General features: G+C 49.6%; 4 protein-coding genes across 4 annotated transcripts; 2 read left to right on the top strand and 2 right to left on the bottom strand.

The window, feature by feature from the left end:
* Window positions 1-1,987: 1,987 nt before the first annotated feature.
* On the bottom strand, window positions 1,988-3,248 carry TRIREDRAFT_109267 (uncharacterized protein; the record flags this gene model as incomplete). The annotated part of the gene is made up of 4 exons (XM_006967016.1): window positions 1,988-1,992; window positions 2,340-2,363; window positions 2,658-2,970; window positions 3,171-3,248. 4 exons carry the CDS (start codon window positions 3,246-3,248, stop codon window positions 1,988-1,990), a joined length of 420 nt encoding a protein of 139 aa, XP_006967078.1.
* Window positions 3,249-4,845: 1,597 nt separating this feature from the next.
* On the top strand, window positions 4,846-8,274 carry TRIREDRAFT_49979 (uncharacterized protein). Its single transcript, XM_006966911.1, has 3 exons — window positions 4,846-5,135; window positions 5,536-7,854; window positions 7,930-8,274. The coding sequence occupies exons 1-3, from the start codon at window positions 5,025-5,027 to the stop codon at window positions 8,131-8,133; spliced, it is 2,634 nt and encodes an 877-aa protein (XP_006966973.1). The 5' UTR covers window positions 4,846-5,024; the 3' UTR covers window positions 8,134-8,274.
* Window positions 8,275-9,123: 849 nt separating this feature from the next.
* On the top strand, window positions 9,124-9,503 carry TRIREDRAFT_65033 (uncharacterized protein; the record flags this gene model as incomplete). The annotated part of the gene is made up of 2 exons (XM_006966912.1): window positions 9,124-9,235; window positions 9,337-9,503. 2 exons carry the CDS (start codon window positions 9,124-9,126, stop codon window positions 9,501-9,503), a joined length of 279 nt encoding a protein of 92 aa, XP_006966974.1.
* A 2,119-nt stretch (window positions 9,504-11,622) lies between these two features.
* TRIREDRAFT_4751 (guanine-nucleotide dissociation stimulator) lies at window positions 11,623-15,087 on the bottom strand (the record flags this gene model as incomplete). Its single annotated transcript, XM_006966864.1, has 7 exons — window positions 11,623-11,967; window positions 12,085-12,499; window positions 12,602-13,328; window positions 13,423-13,609; window positions 13,677-13,919; window positions 13,984-14,529; window positions 14,602-15,087. 7 exons carry the CDS (start codon window positions 15,085-15,087, stop codon window positions 11,623-11,625), a joined length of 2,949 nt encoding a protein of 982 aa, XP_006966926.1.
* Window positions 15,088-15,489: the final 402 nt, after the last annotated feature.

Here is a 15,489-nt window from a genome sequence, read left to right on the forward strand (position 1 = left end):
TTCTACTTTAAAAATCATTTTATACTGCCGCTAGTTTAATAATACACCTATTTTATATATAAATATAAATAATAATATATAATTATCTATCTTAAAATACTAAAAAATTAATAATAAATTTTATAAATAAACTCCTTATTACCTTTAAGGCAGCTGCTGCTATTTTATAAGATTATAATTACCCTTATTATAGCTATAAGCCTTTATTTATTTACACTGCTGCTATTAAATTTAATATAAGCTATACTGCTATATAGCATGTGATTTCCTTCTTAAAGGCCTTTAATCCTATCCCTTAATAATTTAGCTGGCTGTAATTACTTATAAATAAAGAAGATAAGGCCTTAATAGTATATACTATATAGCTTTAAAAAAAAGGCTTTTTAATAACTAAGGTCTAGCTTATTACTATTATTAATAATCTTTAGCACTAGTAAGACCTTTAAATACTAAATCTTTTAAAAAATTAGTATAATTAGTAACTCTTAAACTATTTAAAGCTTTAAAAGTTATTTATTAAGGCTGTTAATAAGGCCTAGAAGTTATTTAAAGTGTTAAACTTTAAGAATTTTATAATCTTCTTTTAGAATTTAAAAGATTTTATTATTAAGTATAATATTAGCGCTTTAAAGTTCTAAAATAAAAATAAGTATAGCACTTAGCTTAAATGCCTTTATAAAACTATTCTTATAGTTATTATTTATATATCTTAGGCCTAGTAGCTATAAGTCCTTAATTTAAGTAATTATAAGTCTTATACCCTCCTTAATTATATTAATACTGCTAGTAAGTTTATTTTACTATAAATAATCTTTAAGATATTCCTTACTAAGTTTTAGGCAGAGATTAAGGCTAATTATAATATTTATTTTACTTACTTAAAAATAGGCTTTTTAAATACTAAGATTATATTAAAATAGCTTTATTATTTTAATTAAATCTTATAGTAAAAGTTAGCTAAGGCTTAAAAGTCTAGCTGCTTTTTTAAAAAGTAGTTTAGCTATATAGTATAGCTTTAAGATTTTAAAAGACTATAAGCGCTACTATTTAATATACTACTAGTCTAGTAGTTTAAGGAAGAGAAGATATATTATATTCTTATTATTAATAGCTTTATAAGCTATATAAGCCTTAACTTTATTAAATATTATATTAAATTTAATATTCTTATTATTTAATTTTTATTATATTTAATTTATATCTTTTAGCTACTTAATATTAGCATTTTCTAGCTGCTTAAAGCTGCTTATTAAAAAATACTTTAAAAGTTACTTTTTAAAAAGAACCTAGCCTTTATAAAGCTAGACTTTTTAACTTTCTTTTAAGCTATATATAATAAGGGCTTTATAAAATATAATATTATATCTAGATTTAAAAAGACTAATCTTTTTCTTTTTAATGCTTTACTAGCACTAGCTAAAGTCTTTACTTAATAAGTAAAGCATTAGTAAAGTATTAATTTAGCATTTTTATTATTACTACTTAAGGATATGTATTTTTATTAAGCTTTAGCTTTAATTTACTATATTTATAAGAAATATAGTAATCTTATAAGCTTATTAACTTATAAAGGTCTTTAATAAGCTAGCTTTATAATTATAAAAGCTACTATACTTAAAAAAATATTAATAACTTTATAATTAATTAAAATTATTATATTAAGTTATTATTATACTGCAGGAAGTAAAGCAGCCTTATTTAACTAATTAGAGAATTTTATACTGCTATTAGTCTTAAATAAATTTAATAATAAGATTAATAAGTAAAGAAGGCTAATAAAATTAAGATAATAAAGGCCTAGCTTTATAAAGGCTGCTAGGTTATTAAGCTTAAGATTAAATAATTAAAAATATAATAGCAGGCTAATTATATAAAAAAAAAGGCAGCTAGGCTAAAAAGGATAATATTTAAGTCCTAGCTTAACTATATAAGGAAGAAGAATAAATTCTTTATTTTTAAAGTTTAAAATAAGGCATTTACTAAGCTTTTAGGCTATAAAGATAATGTTTTTTTTATAAATATAATTAAATAATAATTTTAATATATTAAGGAAGTCCTTTAATAGGCTTTAATAAAGCTATAAATTTTAAAAGAGATATTAAAGTGCTTTTAAGCAGCGCTAACTAATAGCTTTATTAATATTATAATAAGGCCCTTTAGTAATACTAATAATAAGAATCTAGAAGCTATATAAAAAGAGATGTAAATTATAATACTAAATAAGGCTAGTAGTAATAAGGCTAGTAGTAATAAGGCTAGCAGTAATAAGGCTAGTAGTAACTATAACCTTCCTGCCCTTTTTAATAATAATAGTAATAATAATACCCTCCTTAACTTACTGCCCTTACTAACCTTAGCTAGGGCTAAAACATTATATAAGAAGATTATAAATATATTAGCAGACTTTAGGACTTTAAGGGTATTATAAAAATACTAAATATAACTATTTTAATTATAAAAAAATGCTGTATTTATAATAAAAATTATAATCTTTATAAAATAGCTGTATTTCTTATATAAATTAGGTGGAATGATTTTTAGGGTGGAATAGGGTTTTTAGGCCTAACTGTAAGGCTAGGTCTAAACAGTTGGTTACGAAGGGTGGAACCAATGGGTAGTGCCATAGATATGGAGCCGTCACTACCGAGTGCTGGGACCACGGCGGCAGTTGCTCAGGGTCCTTGTTATCGAGCAGTAGAGCGACACCTTTCCGACGATAAGCAGCGAGAGCCGGAGGGCCATTTGGTTGTCGAGTACGGCTTCACGCTGGGAGAACAGACGACTGTCAAGAGGCAGAACGGTGTGCCGCAGCATCGTTGCCCTACCGTCAATACTTGTACCGGCATGAGTCACCACGACGGCACGGGAGATGACCTGACATGACGCTTGTGGCACCTGGTTCGGAGCACGAAGCTCAAAGAGATGCTGGGTCTCTTTGCCTTTGACCATGACGGCCGCAGTCCCTGGCCGCTGTAATACTGCATCGTACATGTCCTATGTACTATGCACCCTGACGACTTTGTCAGTCTGCATGACTCCGTCTAGCATGCCAGTCTTGGGCAGCTTGAGCAGCTTGAGCAGCCCGCAGCTGTCGTCGAGCAAAGCTTTCAAGCGCCGACGCTGTCGTCCTATTCGCCCGCAGCCCGATGACTGATGGGCAAAAGGCTGACCTTGGGAGCAGCTCTGGCGTGCCGTCCAAGCCGATCGCCAGCCATCCAGTGGGACCTCGACGACGAGCCACGAGCCATGGTTGCCGTGTGCCGGTTAGCGACCAGGTTAGCGTCCAGGTTGTGAGGAGAGCAATGGGGATATACATACTTCGATGGGAGCCGCTAGAAGCGTGCGTGTTGCTCGACTGTGCTTCTGCCCAAGGTTGGAGATAAAGGAGTCCGCATGTAAGCTGATACATGTACCTACCAGACTGCTGGTTGCCATCAACCTGTACATGTAGACAGTGTGTGCCCTTTTATTTCTAGAGAAGGGCCAGTGTATCAGCTAGGTAGACAGTAGTATTCGTGTATGCATGCTTCATCGATGGCAACATGGAAGCCAGCAGATTTAGAACATGCAGCTGAAAGAATAGACGATGCAACGCTCTCGATGTCAGTGGAGAGGCGTGACGGACCATCTCGCCACTAGGGATGAGCAGACAGGAGCCGATTTTGCCGTTTGAGGAGCAGCACAGACGATGGGAGAGCTTAGGGGGGTCACACGGCAGAAAAGGGAAAGGATTGGGACATTGAAAATAGAAAAATGGAAAGACGAAAAATGATAGATGGAGTGAAGAGCTGTAAAAATTGGTGATACATGGTGAAAGGGCCCAAAAGTGCAGGTGGTTGTTGTCTGCATCCTCGGGCCACGCCAACTACCTACTAATATGACAACTTGAACCCATGGTGATTCCAGAGGAGGGCTGATACTGGCTGATCGAAGTCTAGGTAAGGTGTGAAATGATAAGGAAGATGCAAAAGGGCAGCGTAACAGGGCATTGAGTTGTAATACATAGCATGTTCACATGTGCTTTGATGGCTGTTGACTTCTCCCACGATGCCGCACCAAAACCGTTAGCACCAACCGGCATCTTGTAGCCGCAACCTTCGAGGTCCCGGTTTGGGCGCCAAGATGCCATCGTGAGATGATGCAAGTTCAAGTACCGTCTACCTCCCCCCATCCAGCCATTGAGGCGCAGCAATTTTCGATCGAGAGTGACAGTCGCAGTACATGTACGTGCATACGCTCGTGAGAAAAGGCCCTTCGCAATGTACCTGATCCGGCAAGTGTCTGCAATGCCAAGTGTGCCGTTCGCCAATCTGATGAGTGAGAGGTGAGGTTGGTGATTCCGGGTTCAATGTTGCAATCAACCTTTTCAATGAGGTGGACTGCCCTGGAGCTCGGCTGCCAGAAGAAAGTACCGCCCAGGTACCGCCGGTCCCAGATTGCGACCCGAAAGACTTCCGACCAATCCATCCTTGGGTGCCCTCTCCCTCTCATCCAGTCCTGCCCCTCTCTGCTCCAGCCGTTCCATGTTGCCGCGGCCCAGGTGACGGCCCAGGTCCCGGGCTGGCGGCAGTACCTGCGGAGTACCTGCCACCGCCTGTAGCCCCAGAGCCGCCAGCGCCCTCAGCGCACGGCAGCCGCTGGAACAGCCCCAGAAGCCCCCGAGAGGTCCCCAAGCCCGCTAAGGCAGCGCCCGCACTTCCCCCCCAGACGCCGCCATCCCGTCCCTGCGTCTGCGTTGGCGTCTTTTCGTCCGCCTTGCCTTGATACATCTCGTCTTTTTCTTTTTTTTCCCTCCCTCCCTCTTGGCTCTCCCTCAGCCAGCCATCAGTCTCTTCCAGCCTCGGCCATTCTCCCCCCCTCCGCTGCTTCGTTGCCCTGTCCGACTGGCCTCGCCGGCCTCCAACGTCGCCCCTCCCTCCCTCCGTCTCTCTCTCTCTCTCCCTGCCCGAATCGAGAGACCGAGAGCGAAGAGCGTCGTTCCGCCTCGTCGCTCTTCCGGCTCGGGCTCCTCCTTGTCTTGATCGATGGTCATGAGCGACGACGAAAAGGCCGCTGCCACTGGCGGGGTGGCCGAGATGTCGCCCAATTCCTCTCGCCCGTCCATCGTCGACGACACGATCAAGGACGTTGTTTCGGTAAGGACGCCTCAGCCAACGCTGCCTTGTCTCTGCTTTGCGCCGGCTATATTCATATTGGAGGTGGTGGTGGCGACGGTGGTTTGTTGCATGTCTCTGCGGCGCGGGCTGTATCGCAGAATGAGACGCAGTGAAGCATTGCCGCCAGGGTTGGAAGATGGAATATTAAAAAGACCTGCCATGGGTTGAATGGCTGCCATTGCACCGTCGTTCGCCTCTGCTGGCTCTTGAGACCTCCGCCGTGCTTCTCTCGGCACTCTTCAACATCTCCCCTCACCCCCTCCCCCTCCGTACTTTTGCCTACTTTTGCCTGAATGGCGTTCTATGACGACCTCTGCTTCATTCTACTTTCTCAGTGAGTTGCGACTAGGCGCTGACTCTTTCGTGCGTCCTTTCTCAGGAGCCCTTTTCCTACGACGAAGACGACCGCGACTACTGCTCTCCGCAAAACACCACCGAGCACGACCTCAACGTCACCGAAGATGACCTGCTCGAGGCCCAGGAGCTCGCCTCCCGATTCACCCTCCAGGAAGTCCGCGACATCATGACCCGAGTCTACCGTGTCCACGAAAAAGACCACAACTTCCCGTCCATAATCATCCACAAGATCAAGGCCTTTCTCGAGAATGAATCCGTCTTTTCAAACCCCGAGAAGCACCAGCACCTGATCCAGGAGATGAAGCTGGAAGCCGCCCTTGTCACCAGCAACAGCCCGTATGCCGAGGTGCGCGCAGTCGTCAGCAACAAGGACGATCCCACAACGCCCTGCTCAACCATCCGCAGCTGGGCCATTGGCCTGGCCTTTAGCTGCCTGCTGGCCTTTATCAACCAGCTGTTCGACATTCGCCAGCCCGCCATCCGCGTCATGGCCAACGTTGCGCAGCTGCTGTCCTACCCCGTGGGCAAGGCCTGTGAGAACTGGCTGCCGGACGTCGGCTTCACTCTCTTTGGCACATACCACTCCCTCAACCCCGGGCCCTTTTCGAAGAAGGAGCACATGCTCATCACCATCATGGCCAACGTGGCCTACAACACGCCCTACACAAACAACATCATCTGGGTCCAGTATCTGCCCCAGTACTTTAACCAGCCCTATGCGTCCCATGTGGCCTATCAGCTTCTCATTGCCCTGGCCACCAACTTTATCGGATACGGCATGGCGGGCATCTGTCGCCGCTTTCTGGTCTACCCATCGTACTGCGTGTGGCCGGCTTCGCTGGTGACCATTGCCCTCAACAAGGCCTTCCACAACGAGTCCAATGCCCCGGTCGAGGGCCCCTTTGGCAAGAAGTGGAAGATTTCTCGCATCAAGTTCTTCTACATCATGTTCGGCGCCATGTTCGTCTGGTTCTGGTTCCCCAACTACATCTTCACTGCCTTGTCCAGGTTTAACTGGTTGACCTGGATCGCCCCCCACAACCGCGACCTCAACGTCATCACGGGCATCAACCATGGCCTGGGCGTCAACCCGTTCCCGACCTTTGACTGGAACGTGCTGCTGTGGGACTCGGCCGACCCCCTCATGGTACCCTTTTACAGCACGCTGAACCGATTCTTTGGCGTCTTTGTCTCGTTCTGGGTGGTCCTCGCCTTCTGGTACAGCAACGTTTACGACACTGGCTATCTCCCCATCAACAGCAACCGGGTGTTTGACCACTTTGGCAAGCTGTACAACATTAGCCGCGCCGTCGACGACCGGGGGCTGTTCAACGCCACAGAGTACAAGACGTACTCGCCCCCCTTTCTGAGCGCCGGCAACATTGTCATCTACATGTTCTTCTTCGCCATCTACACGTCTACCCTGACCTATGCCGTGCTCTACCACCGCCACGAAATCATCATGGGCTTCAAGTCTCTATTCGCCAGCTTCCGCAAGAAGACGAACCCGATCAAGGACGAAAAGATCCTCGACGTCCACAACCGGCTGATGAAGGCATACCCGGAGGTGCCCGAGTGGTGGTACCTGATCTGTCTCGTGGTTGCCATTGCCTTGGGAATTGCCGGCATTGCTGGGTGGGACACGAACACGTCTCCCGGCGTTGTGTTCTATGGCCTGGCGCTCTGCATCGTCTTTGTCATTCCGGTGGGCATCATCAAGGCCATGACGGGCATCGAGGTGACGCTCAACGTGCTGGCCGAGTTCATTGGCGGATCCTGGGTCGACGGCAATGCGCTGGCCATGAACTACTTCAAGTCCTTTGGCTATGTCACCTGCGCGCACGCCGTGTGGTTCTGCAACGATCTCAAGCTCGCCCACTACGTCAAGATCCCCCCTCGCCACACCTTCATCGCCCAGATCATTGCCACCTTTATCAGCACCATCATCTGCACCGGCGTTCTCAACTTCCAGATGAAGGGTATCGATGGCGTCTGCACGCCCGATGCCCAGTTCAAGCTCACCTGCCCCGGTGTCAACACCTTCTTCACTGCCTCTGTCCTGTGGGGAACGGTTGGTCCGCAGAAGATTTTCGGCCACTCTGGCCAGTACACGGAGATTCTTGTCGGGTTTCCCCTGGGCATTCTCGTGGTCGTCTTCTTCTGGGGGCTGAACAGAAAGTTTCCCCAGTGGACCTGGACGCGGCAGATCCATCCAGTGGCCATCATGTACGGCGGAATCGTGTGGGCGCCGTACAACATGTCGTATGTGTGGCCGTCTGTGCCGATTGCCTGGATCTCGTGGGTCTATCTCAAGACTCGTTTTGTGTCCTTTTGGTCAAAGGTAAGCAGCTCTCTCCCTTCTAAACTCTCACGCCGCGCTCCGGTGTACGAGGTTCACTTGACTGACTGAATGCAGTACAACTTTGTCCTCTCGGCGGCCTGGTCGTGCGGCATCGCCATCTCGGGCATCATCATCTTCTTTTCCCTGCAATACACCGACGTTCCGTTCCGCTGGTGGGGGAATACGGCGTCGGACATGGGCTGCGAGGGCCAGGCGTGCACGCTGAAGCATCTTGCGCCGGGCGAGTACTTTGGGCCGCGGATTGGCACCTTTGATTGATGAAGATGCGCACTTGTATCTGGTTTGTTTGATATGCCAGTCATCGTCGTGCGAGTGCATTGCCTTGGCACTTGGCGTCGGAGTTTATATCGGAGTTTTGGGGGAAATCATCATATGGTGGGAAATGCTACAACGCATGCTGGTCGGGTCAACTTTGTCACATCTTTTTCTTTTTTTTTCTTGACATGGTTCAATTTCTTGCTTATTTCATTGTTATGCTACGCTGGGAAGGATACGGGATGAGTTATACCCCCTATGTTGATCTGACGGGAACGAGACGACTGAACGAAGAGCAAAAGCCCGTTTACGGAAGGCGATGCGGGCGAAATAGAAATGTATCAATGCGAGGCTGGGCGTGAATGAGCCACGACGGGCTTTGGGTAACGTGTAGGATGGACGATGATGCTAGAAATAAACAGTCTTGAATCGCTTGTGACGATGCGTTGACGAGTTGCAGTCTCGGGATCAGGTCGTTGAACTGGATGGAGCATTGGAGAGGACGCCTGGGTATGCGGACTGGGGGCTTATCGAGGGAGCATAAGGTAAGACGCTGGTAGAGGAGTGAATGTAGACTATCGTGGGTTGGAGAGAAGACATCAAGGAACCATTGACGACGAGCTACGAGCAACCAGATGGTAACATCGTAGTCTTGACCAAGGGCGTGCACAATCATCATGACGTTGAACTCAATAGAAGTTATTTATATTATCAAGTTTCAGAAGAAACAAATCGACAAAAGAAACCTTTAAAGCAAATCACATCAGCTCATACCTTACTATCACAAGCATCTCCAAGCCGAAGAACAAGAGTCACGTGCCCACTCCCGTGACCCCCACCTCTCGAACTTGAAGCTTCTCATCCATTAGCATCTCCAAAAGTTGTCGTTCCAACCAAACACCAAAAGGCCCCCCCCCAAAACCTCAGCGAACTTCCCAATTCCTTCCCCCCCCCCTCTCAATCTTTCTTCCTTACGGCACCAATTCGTCCAACATGTCCGGGGGCGCCAAGGCAATCCGTCTCCCGCCGCTGAAAACGCTGCGCGTCCACAATCCCAAGCGGCAGCCCGAAAACCCTTGCATCGCCATCATGTCCAGCGTTCTCGGTATGCGCCCACCTCTCCCCGAAGAGTTCAAGAGGCAACGAAAAAGAGAACAAAGAAAGAAGAAGAAGAAGAAGTGTTAACCTATTTGTGTGTGTGAATAGCATGCTGGGCCTCGGCAGGCTACAACGCCGCCGGATGCGCCGCCATCGAGAACCAGCTGCGCAAGTGCATGGACGGCCCGCCGCCTCCGCCTGCGCCGGCGAACACGATCAACTACCACTTGTCGCGGATGCAAAAGTACGTCACCAGCCAGAAGAAGCAAAAATAAAGAAAGAAAGAAAAAAAAACATGTAAACGAAAACGAAACCGAGCGAATCGACGATCTGGACCTGGGAATGAGCAAAATCCTGGGGGGGTTGTGAAGACAGAGAAAGAGTCTCTCTGCTCCGAGTTTAGGGGTGGGGAGCTTCTTGTTTTCTCTTGCATGGGAAGCGAAATGGAGAGATCTGGGGAGTTGGGGTGCCACGTCGGTATATTTTGCGCTTGAAACCGAGGTTCGTCCTGGAGGAATGACTGGAGAGGGCAAGTCGAGCTGCCGATGCAATTTTCTCGCAATGGGCCAGTCTTTGTCGAATCCGGCGGAAAACAAAGAAGGTCTTCACGGAGAGCTCTAAGCGGCACTACTTCTCACAGACAGCAAACCCCCCCCCTCTCTCCCCCTTGGAGGACAAATCTTCGACGATGCAGCGAGCAACCCCAAAAAAGCAAAGGAGCATATGTTCTTTGAGACAGGAGAAAAAAGTAGCGGGGGAAAAGGCAGGGAGGACTTTTGATTCTCATGAAAATTGGGCGTTTGGTTATTTTGGAAATGTTTGATGATATCTCAAAGGTAACAAGGGGACGGAAAATGTACTATTATCACTTGGCTTTGGACAGAGGGGGAAAATCGTACAAACCTGATAAAGGAAAAAGTTGGAGAGGGGTTTTAGAAGGCATGTATGAATAGCAAGATACAATGAAAGATGTCTTGAGAACATCAACATCTATATCCCAACAGTCCTCGCCGCTTATGATCAACTATGGTATCTTTAGTACCTACATACTTGATGACGAGCAGTATGGTCTAGGTACCTCGTGCCGCATGACGAGTCGAAATCACGCTTCATCCTCATGTCCGCAACATGAAAGATATCCTAAATCACCCGACTCTCATAGAGATGGCTTCACAAGGCAGCCTCCACAACAATAACTTGACACGCACACTCGCTCATTTACACTCTCTCCGATTCACTTTCTCAGCCACATCACAAGCACGAGCAAAAAGGACCAAGCAACACTTTTTCATCAACCATCTCTGTTTGCACTGTCCTCCCTCGGTCTATCCAAATACTACCCAATCACCAAAATCGCATCCAACAAAGACAAAAAAATAGATAAAAGTTTCCCCATCATCTCAACTGGAAACAAACAAAACGCAAGAAAGCACGCAAAAAAGACGGCAAAAAAGACACACTGAAACTGATACTAACCAAATGTCATTGGCCAAGAACAAGCAGCACGCATGAAAAGACTTAGACAAAAGAACAAAGTCACCCACCCAACAAGGAAAGAAAAAAGGGGCAAACAAGAGGCGGAGAGGAGAGTTGGCCGGCAGACAAAGTGCGGGCAGCCTCCTCATTCCCTCCCCCCAACTCCCCCCGAGTTTGTTTCCACTAGCGCCATATGATCCCACGATAAAAGAAGAAAACAAATGGTAGGTAAAGGAAACTCGATAACTGTTGGTTTAAACTGAACATGGTGTTTTCCAAATAAAAGTCGGTGTAGAGGGATGAAGATAGAAGACATGGTAAAGAAAAGATAAAGGAGTGTATCGGTGAGACACCGTCCAGGATAGCTTGTTCTCGCTAAATCTGTGTTCTGATGCATTCTGAGGAGAATGCCGGCGGTGTTGTAAAGGAGATGTATATTCCATCGCATAAGCCAATCTGACATCTTTTGCTTCAGTTCGCCTCTTTTCTTCTTTCAGGTTCGAGCCCAGCGGTTGCGGTGTGCAAAACGGAGCAAGGAAAACGGGCCATCGGCAGCGGGAAGGATAGTGCAAAGGAGCGACCAGAGTGGGAGTCTGAGGATAATAAAATTTCAATAAGTAGAACTGGTCATGATTGCACATGTCGTGTGGTGTCGTGTCTATATGATGAGGTATCTTTTGTAGGGGGCCTTGAACCGTCGTCAATATGATGGCAACTCGTGCCTCTCTAATGTGGATAAAAAGAAAAGAAGAAAAACAAAACAGAAAAAGACTTGGCTATGCAATGGCTCTATACACCAAAACACGCGAATGCTCTCGGCAGCCTGTGGATAGAGAGTAGGTATGTTGCCAATCCCGGCAGGTGCTCCGTCTAGGATATAAGGGGTCAGGAGGGAAATTGTCGAGGGGGCGATTCGGCTCAAGGCGCCATTTCGCCGACGCAGAAAAGCTCTATCTCTCCTACGCCACCGTTGAACGCGTTCTTCATGCCGTCGCGGAACTCCATAAAGGCAATCTGGATGTCGTCGTCGCTCTCAATGGTGACAAAGTCCTCGTCCTCGTCCTGGTAGCGCAGCTTCAACGCACCCTGCGCAATGCTGCTGCTCGTGAACCTCGCTAGCTTGGCATCGATCCGATCAACCAGGGACTGATACGTAATGTTGAAGGCAACGACCAGCGTGATGTAGTTTCCAGTATCGCAGGTGACGCGGACCTTGAGCTGCGTCGGCATGGCCACGTCGGGGCTCGTGATCTGAGTCGGGTTCTGTGGCATGCCTGGCATGTTTGGGATTCCGGCACCCATCGTCGAAGGCATCATGCCTTGGGGAATCATGCCGTGATGGGCAAGCATGCCTTGAGAGAGGGCGGCGGAGGGCGATACGGTCCTTGAGCCTGCCGTTCCGTTGGCGCCAATCGCAGGTCCCGGTGTATTCTGCCGAGGATAGATGGGCTGGGTAGGGAACTGAGCCATTGTGCCGCCCGTGCTGCCGCTCATGCTGCCCGAGTGAGAGTGCTTGTGCATCCGCACGCCTGGGGCGCCGGGGCTCTGCGTGTTCGTCCGTCCTGGTGCTGGCGCATCGTTTCGGGGCGAGCCGGTCTGGGATCTCGGGATGGAGCTGTCGTGGGCGGGGTGGAGATGCAGAGGGATGCCGGGGACGGCGGGGATGTTGCTTTGGCTGGGCTGCCGTCGCTGGCCTTGGGCATTCACGTCGGGCGTGCTGTACGAGCGGCTCCGTTGCGATCCGTTGGCGGCAGCGGCGGCGGCAGCGGCAGCAGCAGCGTTGCTGTCCTTTAGGCTGAGGTTGTTGAGGTTGTTGTTGAGGTTGTTCAAGTTGTTGAGGTTGTTGAGGCTGCTGAGGCTGCTGTTGCCACTCTGGGTCGACATGGGAGGGAGAGACGGCCCACGGGGATTCCGACCGTTCGGATAGACGTTGGGCGGCGTGCCGTCCCGAGACGGGGCCCGGGGCATCGCTGGTGCCGTGTACCGGTTGTTCTCGTCCCATCCGGGCTGGGGCGTCCCTGACTTGGGGAACGGGTAGCTGGTCGGCGGGAACATGCCGCTGGTCGTGCTGGTTCGGGAAGATGCCGGCGAGTCGCCGATGGGAGAGAAGTAGCTGTCCCCTCCGCGGAATCCCGGCGAGGGAATGGACATGGTGCTTGCCGTCTGCAGGCTGAGGGGGGCTACCGGGGGCGGTGGTGGCATCGGCATCGGGAAGCGCGGCGGGGGGGCCCTCGCGATGCTAGCCAGCGTCGCCGACGTCTCTGCGGTTACCGAGCGCTGCCGCAGCTCTCTCAGGTTGGAGCTTGAAGCTGTACGGGGGATGGCACCTCCGAACGAGGACGCTGGCATCGGGAACTGGGCGGGAGCAGTCGCGGGTCCGATGTCGTCATCGTCATCGTCTTCCTGCTGCAGATAAGGGTTCTCAAGCCCGCCGGCATTGTCTCGCGTCCAAGCGAAATCGGTCGGGTCGTCTGCCGGGCTGGCAGCCAGCTTGGGCGCATTCTCCTTACGCTGCGTCTCCAGGCCGGTGGCCCACTTCTTCATCATCTCCTCGGTGAGGAACTTGATGGTGAAGTTTTCAACCCCCGGGTCGCCTTTCCACCAGATCTGTACACTATGGGAGCCTGAAGCCGGCAAGAAAAAAGGGGGGGCAAGGTCAGCTATAGATGCCAATAGAACGAGGGGGAGGCTTTTTCTGTGGCAAGGGTCGTTACAAACCAGGCTTTGATAATGATACAACGTCGGTGACGTTGGTCATGAAGATTCTGCCCTTGAGTTGCAGCTTAGCATTCTTATTCTTCGTCTTTGGGCCTTGCTGTCGGGCCTTGTCCTTCTTGTCCTTGCTTTTGTTTGGTGATATCTCCTTGCAGCACAGCAAGATGCATTCGAAGAGATAAATCTCATACTGCAGGCTTCGTTAGCTCTCTGCCGAAAGGAAAACCAATGAACGGGAAACATGTGGCTAAACATACGTCCTTCTCCTGCTCACTCTTTCCAGTGATGACACCGTAGATGCCATGCAATAGCAGCTTTCCAAAGGATTCGATCTTGTGCGATTTCCAGTCGTCGACTCGAACAATGAGTTCTTCCAGCGCATCGTCGAGAAGGTCGCGGTTAACGGCCTCGTTTGCTTTCTGGAGAACGCGCTCGGCAGCCTCGCAGCCGGCGAGGAGATCCTCCTTGGTCTCTGCGTCTTCCGTCTTCTTGGCAAGGTCCTGGTTTGCAAAGTCAGTACACGGTAGTGATGCAGATGGCTCAGACACCAGCAAGGCCACATACCTTGAGCAGCAGCGGATACTTGACAAGTCGCTGCATGGGCTTCAGCAGGAAACCATCCAATGTGTTGAAGTCGGCGGCGACAGGGTGGTCAGAGAGCTGAATCTGGTCAAATACCTCCTTGGCGACCTGCGCCGCTTTTCGCTGGTTGGCGATGAAGGGTTGGTAGATGCTGAAAAACTCCTCGTGCGTGACAAAGGGCTGGCCCCATCGCTGGATGGCGGCAGGCATGGAGTTTGTGGTCTCGACGCGGATCAGGAAGCGGCGCTGAAAGTCGAGGATGGAGTTGATGTTGAGGAAGATCTGGTGGACGACGTCGCCGGGAATAACCCCTTTCTGCTCCAGGGCCTTTTTCAGATCGTGCAGGTTCTCCAGATCCTGAACGTACTTGCGTTCGGTGTCGACTAGTTCCTTGACGACATGGTCTCGATAGGTCATCTTGGGGCCATCGCCGGCCTCGGCGGGCTCGCCATCGGGATACGGCTGCAGCTGGAGTAGATGCCCGCGCTGCTCCGCCAGGTCCAGGACGTAGTTAACGACTTGGGTTACCTACAAGATAGCAAAGAGTTGGTTAGGACAATGGAACGAGATGAGGAAGCAACGCGAGCAGCTCAGGCTTACCTTGACAAAACCGCTCGTGTCGTTGCCCATCAGATCCGTAATCACGAAGCTGTCGGAGGGCGGCACCTGGAGCTCCTTCATGCAGGCCTGGACAAACTTGAAGATGGCAATCTTGGACTTTTTGGAGTCGGAGGCATTGGCGTCGTCGACGCTCAGCGGCTCAGCCGGCTGCAGCGAGTTGTAGATGACGAGGAGAGGGTAGCCGGAGCGGAAGAGGTTCCAGAGGGGGTCGACTGGATCGGTCGGGTCGAGGTTCTCGAGGAAGGGCTCGAAGCCCGGGACCTGGGCCAGGCGCTGCTTGAGGGAGATGCATATCTGGTAGAGGGAGCGCGAGGCGTCGGCCTTTTGGTTGATGATGTTGCTCGTGGCCACAACCGGGCCATTGGCGACGACGGTCATGTCGCTGTTGAGGGTGGTGAGCGACGTTGAAGATCCAGCATAGGTTGATCCAGACAGCTGGCTAGTGCGCGGCGCACTGCTGCTCATGCTTTGTTGCGGTGGCAGAGCGCCCACGGCGTTGGGATGAGACTGGAAGACCGGGGCCGTGTTGGTTCTGAGCAGGGGTGCATGGGCCATGACCTCTCTACTCCATCCGGGCCTGCAGCTGGCAGCGGTCGAGGGCGAGGGCGAGGGCGAGCGTCGAGGTCAGGGACGACGGGCGTGAGAAAGTCGGGGACGGGGTTCGAAGGTGAGAGACAAGAGGAGGCAAACAGGGGGGGGGTTGCAGGCCGAAGGCGGGGGTTTAGCGAACGAGTTTCTTGCGGAAGACTGTCCGTGGGCTGCGGATCCTGAGCGAAGCACGGATTCACGTCATTTAACGCGAAAGGGCCTGTCTCAATGGGCTGCTGCTGCTGCTGCTGCCGTTGCCGGTGCTGTTGTTGTTGTTGC

The sequence above is a fragment of the Trichoderma reesei genome (genome assembly GCF_000167675.1).
Source record: "Trichoderma reesei QM6a unplaced genomic scaffold TRIREscaffold_15, whole genome shotgun sequence".
NCBI lineage: Eukaryota > Fungi > Ascomycota > Sordariomycetes > Hypocreales > Hypocreaceae > Trichoderma > Trichoderma reesei.

Bases quoted from the DNA above. Each gene is read 5' to 3' on its own strand.
- TRIREDRAFT_49979 (XM_006966911.1), top strand. From the start codon at position 5,025: ATGGTCATGAGCGACGACGAAAAGGCCGCTGCCACTGGCGGGGTGGCC. The intron at 5,136-5,535 runs GTAAGGACGCCT...GTCCTTTCTCAG, and splicing joins CGATCAAGGACGTTGTTTCG to GAGCCCTTTTCCTACGACGA. The intron at 7,855-7,929 runs GTAAGCAGCTCT...GACTGAATGCAG, and splicing joins TTGTGTCCTTTTGGTCAAAG to TACAACTTTGTCCTCTCGGC.